Source organism: Heliangelus exortis, chromosome 27 (genome assembly GCF_036169615.1).
Source record: "Heliangelus exortis chromosome 27, bHelExo1.hap1, whole genome shotgun sequence".
Taxonomy (NCBI): Eukaryota; Metazoa; Chordata; class Aves; order Apodiformes; family Trochilidae; genus Heliangelus; species Heliangelus exortis.
In genome coordinates, this window is record NC_092448.1 from 1886828 (window position 1) to 1895738 (window position 8911).

At 63.0% G+C, this 8911-nt stretch overlaps 1 protein-coding gene across 1 annotated transcript in view; it reads right to left on the minus strand.

The window, feature by feature from the left end:
* Nucleotides 1-3506: 3506 nt before the first annotated feature.
* The window catches only part of NES (nestin), an 11251-nt gene continuing 5846 nt past the window's right edge, over nt 3507-8911 (minus strand). Inside the window, exons 7-11 of the mRNA XM_071726918.1 lie at nt 8482-8555; nt 7052-7789; nt 5532-5829; nt 5149-5492; nt 3507-4543 (exon numbers count right to left, since the gene is read on the minus strand). Of these exons, the coding sequence (XP_071583019.1) occupies nt 3507-4543; nt 5149-5492; nt 5532-5829; nt 7052-7789; nt 8482-8555 (2491 nt within the window). The remainder of the gene's footprint in view (nt 4544-5148; nt 5493-5531; nt 5830-7051; nt 7790-8481; nt 8556-8911) is intronic.

An 8911-nucleotide genomic window follows, 5' to 3' on the forward strand; every position in this document is an offset into this window, starting at 1 on the left:
TTTGGGGGGGGGCTGCAAAGAGAGGAGGGGGCCCTCGGTGGGGGTGACTCTGGGGGTGAGGGGGGGGTCCTTGGTTGCTTTTGGGGGGCTGGGGGGGGGTGTCAGAGGAATAATCCCCTTGGAAAGGGCGGGGGGAAAGGGGCTGGTGGGGGGGGGGGCTGCGAACTCACTGGCCATGTTTGGGCAAGTAGCCCGGGGGCTACTGGGGGGGGGGGGTCCCATGGGCCTGGGGGGGGATAAATCATCCCCATCCCCCCCCGAAACCCAACCCCGCCCGCAGTTGTTTCCGCGCCCCCCGCCCCACCCGCCCCGGGGGGATTGGGTGGAATTCCTGCGGGAAGCGGCTGCGGGGAGGGGAGAGAGGGGAGGCGCTGGAATGGGGAGAGCAAACTGGGAATGGGGTCCTCAAACTGGGAATGGGGTCCCCAAACTGGGAATGGGGTCCTCAAACTGGGAGTGGGGTCCCCAAACTGGGAATGGGGTCCTCAAACTGGGAATGGGGGTCCCCAAACTGGGAATGGGGTCTCTGGACTGGGAATGGGGTCTCTAAACTGGGAATGAAAGCCCCAAACTGGGAGTGGGGTCCTAAAACTAGAAATGAGGTCCTCAAACTGGGCAGGGCGTTCCTAGACTGGGAATGAGAGCTCCAAACTGGAAATGAGGTCTCCGAACTGGGGATGGGGTCTCTGGACTGGGAATGAAAGCCTCAAATTGGGAATGGGGTCCCCAAACTGAGAATGAGGTCCCCAAACTGGGAATGGTGTCTCTGGACTGGGAATGAAAGCCCCTAACTGGGAATGGGGTCCCCAAACTGAGAATGAGGTCCCCAAACTGGGAATGGGGTGTCTGGATTGGGAATTAAAGCCCCCACACTGAGCAGGGGGGTCCCCAAACTGGGAATGAGGTCCTCAAACTGGGAATGGGGTCTCTAAACTCGGGATGGGTTCTCTGGACTGGGAATTAAAGCCCCAAACTGGGCAGGGGATCCTCAAACTGGATATGAGGCCCCCAAACTGGGAATGGGGGTGTCTGGATTGGGAATTAAAGCCCCCACACTGAGCAGGGGGGTCCTCAAACTGGGAATGGGGTCCTCAAACTGGGAATGCGGTCTCTAAACTGGCGATGGGGTCTCTGGACTGTGAACGGGCAGGGGTCCTCAAATGGGGAATGAGGTCCTCAAACCGGGGGGGGGGTCCCCAGACTGGGCAGGGGGTCTCCAAACTGGGGGGTTGGGGGTGGGGGGGGTGTTTTCCCCCTGCCCCGTTCGTTGGCTTAGAAGGGAAACTGAGGCACGGAGCTGCCCGCACGTCATCCCCGTTCCTGCCCAGGGGGGGTCTCGGGGGGGTTCCTCACCCCAAATATCTCAGGGCATCGCCCCGGGGGGGGGGGGGTGTCCCCCCAGCTCCCCCCCCCCGCTGCTGACGGATGGCTCCAGGCGGACATTCCCGGCGGGATAACGGGGGGGGGGTTCGGTTCGGCAGCTGCTGCCGCGGTCCCGGGGGGGTCAGGACCCGGCAGTGTGGGAGACCCCCGACCCCGGGGCAGAGCTTATTATAACCGGGGGGAGCTATTTCGGGGGGGGGGTCGGGGTCTGACCGGGGTGAAGGGGGGGGTGGTCCCGGGGGGGGGGATGGGACACAACGCGACAATCCCCTGCCCTGCCTGGGGGGGTGGTTGGGGTTTTTTTGGGTTTTTTTGAGCCCCCCACCCCCCCTTTGAGTCCTGACCCCCTCCCCCTCTCCCTCCTCTCCCCCCTCCCCAAGGGCTCATTTTGAGGAGGGGGGTGGGGGGGGGATTTCGGTATTTTTAGGTCTTTCCTTATAAGGTTCCCAGGATTTTTTTGGGAGCCAGGAGCTGAATGAAGTCATCGCTGAGGTCATCTCGACTCGTGACCCCCCCCCACCACACAACCCCCCCTCCACAACACCCCGCCACGGGAGTTTTTGTGTGGGCTCCATTGAAATTCCACCCCCCGGCCCAGAAAAAAAAAAAAAAAAAATTCCTGGGGGATCTCTGGGAATCTGGGGGGGGGGGGGGGGGTTGTGGGGGGCTCTGGGGACTTTAAGCACCCGGGCACCCCCCAACCCTCCCAGGATCACGACCCCCGAGAACACCCCCCCCTCCATTTTGCACCCCAGCTCTGAGGTTCCCTCCCAGCCCCCCCCAAACTGGTGGGGACCCTGAAATCCCACTGGGGGGGGGGTTTGGTCCGGGGGGTTCAGTGGGTCCTGCTGGGGACACTCTGGGTGACAGGGGGGGGACACGCTGGGTCCTGCTGGGGACACGTTTGGTGCCGTGGGGGGACAGAGTGGGGACCAGCAGGGACAGCTGGGGACACACTGGGGACACACTGGGGACACACTGGGGACATACTGGGGACACACTGGGGACACACTGGGGACACACTGGGGACACACTGGGTGCCACTGAGGCAAAACTGGGCCCATCAGGGACACACTTGGATCCCTTGGGGACATCCTGGGTGCCACTGGGGACACTCTGGGTCCCGTTGGGGACATTCTGCGTCCCACTGGGGACACCCTGGGTCCTGTCTGGGGACATGTCCAGTCCCACCGGGGGACACTCCGGACCCCTCACCACGGGGATTTCACCGCAGTCTCCCCTCCCTGGTGACCCCACACACAACCCTTTCCCCCCCCCCCTCGCCATCTGTCCCCGTCCCCCCCCCCCCCCCCCCACTTGCTCAGCACCTCTGGAATGTGGATCCATTTCGTCAGGAATGTCCCTGTCACCCCCCTGTCCTGCACAGCTCCTCACCAGACAACCCCCCCGTGTCCCGTCCCCCCCCCCGTGTCCAGCAGGGGTTGGGTGAGCGGGGGCACCTGTTTAATTAATTTTTTAATTAACTGGGGGGGGGGATAATGAATATTTTTATTCGGGTGTTTGACCTTACAAGGCAACGCCCGGGGGGGGACGGGGGAGGGGTTTGCAGATCAAAACTTTGGGTCCTTATCGGGATGGGGACAGGTGGGACAAACCCACCCCCTCCCCCCACAGTGTCACCCGTGGGTGCCAGGCTGTGTGTACCCAGGGTCCCTTTGTGTGTGTGTGTGTCGTCCCCCCCCCCCCCGAGGTGACTCAGCCCGGCTCCATTTTCCAGATTCTTCCCCCCACGTCCAGCAGCACAAAGGGGTGATTGAACCAACCCCCCCCAACCCCCCGAATCCTCCAAAGCCCCCCGGGTGACACCCAGCACCCAGTGGGAAAAGGGACAAAGCCTTGGGGGGGACACGCAGGGGATGGGTGACCCCCCCATGACCCCTCCTGGGATTGCTCATCCCTCGAGGGGGGCTGGCAGGGGACAGGGGGGGGGGGGCACAGTGATGGGGGGGTGGGATCCCATCCTGTCCCCTCCGGCCAGCACCGGAGCCCTGGGTGACATCGGGGGGGGGGGGATCCTGGGGATCAGGGGGGAAAAGATCACCCCAGTAATGGGGGGGGGGATATCACTCCGGGGGGGGTGTTCTTTGTCCAGGGAGGGGACATCACTCCTGGGACCCCCCTCCCCACTCCCTGCTGCCTCTGTCCTGGGGGGAAGCAGCCTGGAATTGTGCCCCTCCCCGCAGCCTTGCCCACCCCCCCTTTATCCCCCCCCCCGCCCCCCGAGAAAATGGGAGCAGGGACACAGCTGGAGGCAGAACTTTTATTAAATTAGGGAAGGGGGAGCCCAGGGGGTGCGGGGGGGGTCCCCAACCTCCAGCTGAGGCTCCTGGGGAAGGGGGGGGGGGGCAGGAAGGCAGAAAAATGGGGATTAAATTAAATACTGCCTGGACAATCCCCCGGGGGGGTGCACACACAAATTGAGGCTGGGGTCCCGGGGCAGGCATGCGGACTTTTGGGGGGGGGGGCACACACACACAGACTGAGTTTAGGGTGAAAACAGGGTGAAAAAACAACCAAAAACTCCACACAGAAGTGTTAAAAATCATCAGAGGTGGGGGGGGGGGGGTGGCGACCCGAGGGGTCCCCTCCCCCCCACTGGTGTCACTCAGTCCAGGGGAGGCGGTGGGACAGGAGGGAGGGGACAGCGTGGGTCGTGTCCGCCCCCCACGCAGGAAGGGGACAGCAGGGGGGCAGCTCCAGGGCTGGGGGGCTGCGGGGGGGGGCGTCCCGGGGGATACGAGGCCATTCTGCACCTCTGGGCTGTCGTCCCCCCTCTGCAGCCCATTCGCAGCCCCCACCGGACCCACCAGAACCTCCCGGCTGGACCGGACCTCGTCGTGATACTCGGTCCCCTCCCCTGTCCTCTTGCCCCCCCCCAGCTCCTGGCTGAGCTCCAGGGCTTGCTCCATGAGTTCCAAGATATCCGAGTCCTTCCCGATCTCTGCCAGGACCTTGGCAGAGCCCTCGGACACTTCGGGAAAAATTCCCAGCTGGGGACGAGGTGGCTCAGCCTGGGGGTGTCCCCTGTCCCCGGGCAGGGCTGGGGGGGCTCCATCCCCCAGGGGGGTCTGCTCTTCCTGGATGGCTGAGGAGGAACAGGAATCACCTGGAATTGTGCTGCTGGGATGGGATTGGCCACCTCATCGTCATTGTCATTGTCATTGTCATTGTCATTGTCATTGTCATTGTCCCTCCTCCTGCCCCCTCCCCCTCACCTCCCAGCCTGGGGGGGTTTGGGCTCTGCTCTCAGCCCTGACTCGCAGCTCCTGCTCTGATCCAGCATCCAAACCCTCGGGACACTCGGCTCCTCCTGCTCCCACTGCTTCCTCCGGGCTCTTCCAGCCCTCCAGCTTCCCGGGGCCCTCAGATCCCATGGATTCCTCCAAGCTCCCCGGATCCCATGGGTTCCTCCAGGCTCCCAGATTCCATGGATTCTTCCAGGATCTCAGATCCCATGGATTCCTCCAGGCTCCCAGATCCCATGGGTTCCTCCAGGATCTCAGATCCCACAGGTCCCTCCAGAATCTCAGATCCCATGGGTTCTTCCAGGCTCTTGGATCCCATGGATTCTTCCAGGATCTCAGATCCCATGGGTTCCTCTAGGCTCCCAGATCCCATGGGTTCCTCCAGGTTTCCAGGTCCCATGGATTCCTCCAGGCTCTTGGATCCCATGGGTCCCCCCAGGATCTCAGATCCCATGGCTTCCTCCAGGTTCCCGGATCCCATGGCTTCCTCCAGGCTCTCAGGTCCCTCCAGGCTCCCCATCCCTGCAGCCCAGAATCTGCTCCAGGATCCATTGGGCTTTTCTCCAGGGGGCACCAAACTCCCCACCCTCCTCCAGTTCCTCTGGGGACACCTCCAGTTCTCCAGCTGCTTCCCCGGGAAGTGCTTCCAAGTGTTCTTCATCCCCAGGCACAGCGAATGCTTCTCCAGGACCTCCCAGCCCATCCTGGACGGCTTCAGCTGCTTTCCACTTTGATTTCCTCAAGTCCTCGGGGATCTCAGCTTCCTCTGAGCTGGACAACTCTTGGCTGGGGGCAGAGATGATGAAGTAACCTTCCTCCTCCTCCTCCTCCTCGGCACCCTCTGTCCCTGCCTCCTCCTTCCTCCTCCTGACTCTCTGGCAGGGGTGGGGAGTTGGTGGCTTCTCCTTCCCTTCCAGCCACCCCTCACCCTCCGGAGGATTTTTGGGTGCTGGGGTTGTCTCTGGCATCTTCTCAGGGTTTGCCTTGGGTGCCACCCCCCCTGGGACCCCCTTTTGGTTGAGGTGCAAGGAGGGGTCGTCCAGCAGCATCTCCCCCAGCTCCAGCATCCTGCCCGGCCCTGAGGGCTGCTCCAGGGCTGCTGAGAGCCCAGCACCCTCCTCCAAAGATCCAATGTCCCCTTCCAAGGGTCCAGCACCCTCCTCCAAGGGTCCAATATCCTCTTCCAAGAGTCCAGGAACCCTCCTCTAAGGGTCCAATATCCTCTTCCAAGAGTCCAGCACCCTCCTCCAAGGGTCCAATATCCTCTTCCAAGAGTCCAGAACCCTCCTCCAAGGGTCCAATATCCTCTTCCAATGGTACAGCACCCTCCTCTGAGAGTCCAGCACCCTCCTCTGATAGCCCAATATCCTTCTCCAAGGGTCCAGCACCCTCTTCCAAAGATCCAATATCCTCTTCCAATGTTCCAGCACCCTCCTCTGATGGTCCAATATCCTCCTCTGATGGTCCAATATCCTCTTCCAAGGGTCCAGCACCCTCCCCTCATGCTGCTCTCCATGCCACTCTCTGTCCCCTCAAGTCCCACGGGGTCAATGCAGCTGCTGCTCTCCAGCTCTCCCAGCTCTGAGCCAAGCTCACCCTCCTCTTCCTCCTCTTCCTCCTCCTCCTGCACTTCCCAGGGCTCCTCAGGTCCCTCAGCTGGATCCTGACTGTCCCCTTCCTTGGGGACATCTGTGGGTGCTGCTGGTGGCTGCTGCTGGCTCGTCCCCTGGCTCTCACCATCTTCTCATCATCTTCCTCACCTTCCTCCAGCTCCGCTGCCCTCGTGCCCTCTGTCCCCTCACCTTCCAGCCCTCCTGCTCTGGTTGGGATGTCACCTGCCCAGGATGGCTTCTCTGCCTCCAGAGCCCACTCTGTGTCTTCTGCTGTCACCTCCCAGTCCCCTGCTTGGGGCTTTTGGCCGTTGCCATCCCCCCCCCAGCCCAGGGCTCCTCTCCCAACTCCTCTGCCACCAAACTCTTCTCCTGCAGGTCCCCGGGGCCCTCCTGGGGGGCTCCTCTCTCCTGCCCTGGGGGTTCAGGTCCTGTAGCTTCTCCTGCCCAGGAATCTTCTCCTCCCAGCATTGTCCCAACAGCCTCCCTCCTCTTCTTCTTCCTCCTCCTCCCCTTCTTCTTCCTCCTCCTCCCCTTCTTCTTCCTCCTCCTCCTCTTCCTCCTCAGCTTTCCCTCTGTCTGGGCTCTCCCTCCCCACTTTGTCTTCTTCAGACCCTGATGGAGCTGGGATGGCCTGGGGATGCTCCAGGGCTCCTGCTCCAGGGATGTTTCCTGCCCCTGAGCATGTGTCCTGCTCTGGGGACATCTCCTGCCCTGGGGACATCTCCTGCTCCAGGGACACCTCTTGCCCTGGGGACATCTCCTGCTCCCATCCCTCCTCTGCACCCAGACCTGTTGCACACACGAACATCTCCCGGGGTTCCACCTCCTCCTGCTCTCCACCACCAAGGTCCTCTTCCAGGTGACTTTCCACAGGAAAAATTGGGTGGCTTTCCACGATGACAGCAGAAGCAGCTCCCACTTCCCTTAGCAGGGCCTCCTGGGCTCCCGCATCCATCCCATCCCCCTGGGAATGCCCGCAAGATCCCATCTCCTCCTTGTCCTCTGTGCTTGGGGTCTCTTCCTCCTCCTCCTCTTCCTCCTCGGGCTCTTCCCACTCGGTCCCCACCTGCTCGGGGCCACTCCTGTCCCCTTCCTGGGCCACCACCTCTGGTCCCTTTGGGCTGGACCTGGTGGCCACCTCCTCGCCCAATGCTGCCCCCTCCTCTGGGCTGCCTGGGGACACGGCCAGGCCACAGGGAGGTGACACTGGTGGGGACATGTCCCCAGCCTGCAGGGTGCTGCTCTCTACACCCTCTTGCTCTTCCCCAGCCCCTCTGGAAGCCTCTCTGGGCTTGGGGTGGGGGCTGGGGGCAGGGGGGTCCTCAGGGCTCTTGGGGTCTTCTTTGGGCTGAGCATCATCTTTCATCTCCTTGAGCGCATCCTCCAGAGCTGCCCTGACCATCCGGGCTGGGAGCTGCAGGCTGGGGGGGGGCTCCTTGCCGGGGGGGTTAATCCCTTCTGGAGGAGGCTCCAGCCCCTGGATCTCCTCATCCCCATCTCCCCCCAGCCAGGGAAAACTTTCTGGCTCTGCTGGCACAAAGCTGGGAGGGTCTGGGGGGGCTTTTCCAGGCTGCGGGAGCTAGGGGGGGGGCAGCTGGGGGGGCTCAGTTCCCGGGATGAGCAGCTGGGGGGGGACCGAGCAGATTTTCTGCAGCTCCCTTTGGCTTTGGGGGGTCAGAGAATGGCTTTGGGGTCTCGGTGGCTGCCCCCTCCCCAGGGGGTCCCAGGGGGCAGCTGCCTGGGTTTGGTGCTGCCTGTGCCAGTTTGGTGCTGCTGCTCATCTCCAGTTTCAGATCTACAAAGGGGGGAGGGGAAGGAGGGTGAAGGGGCTGGAAACCCCCGCCACCCCCCTTCCCCCCCACCCCCATAACCCCCGTTTTTAAACAGCCCCTTGGGGAAAAGTGGGGCTGGGGGGTGATGCTCGATGGGGAGTGTGTGTGTGTGCACATTTTTTGGGGAGGAAAAAAAGGAAACTCTCAGCTTGCTCTGCTCCTGCCCTTCCTGAGAAAGAGGGGGGGGGGGGATTAAAAAAAAAGAAAAAAAAGAGGAGAAACAGCTGATAACCCCTTATCTGCCACCCCCTGCCAGCAGCCCCCCGGGCGCCGCTCGCACCTCCCTATCACTGCCAGCCCCAGGCTGCCAGGAAAATCCCGGTGGCTCAATCCAGAGGCGGCCCCCACCCCCCCACCCAGGGGCCGGGGGGGGGGGTCTCTCCTCACCTCGGAAGCTGTGGGGAACCTTGTGCTCCCCGGGCGGCACCTGCAGGCGGGAGCTCTCGGCTTCCAGAAGGGTCCTGGGAGGAGAGGAGGGGAGGGGGGGGGTTGGGTGGGTGCTGGGGAGGGCTGGGAGGGGGTGCTGGGCGGGGGGGGGTTGTTGGGGGGAAGGGCTGGGGGGGGCAGGTTGTTGGGAGGGGGGGTTTGGGCGGTGCTGGGGGGGGGCTGGGGGAGGTGCTGGGGGGAGAGTGCTGGGAGGGGTGGTGCTGGGCGGAGGTAGCTGGGGGGGGTAGCTGTGGGGGGGGTAGCTGTGGGTTTCTGCACCCCGGTGAGAGCCGAGATGCTCACCTTCCCCCCCCCCACTGCCCCGCCGGGTTATGGCAGCTGCTTGCAGGTAAACTGAGGCACGAAGGGGCTACCCCTGGTTTTCCCCTCA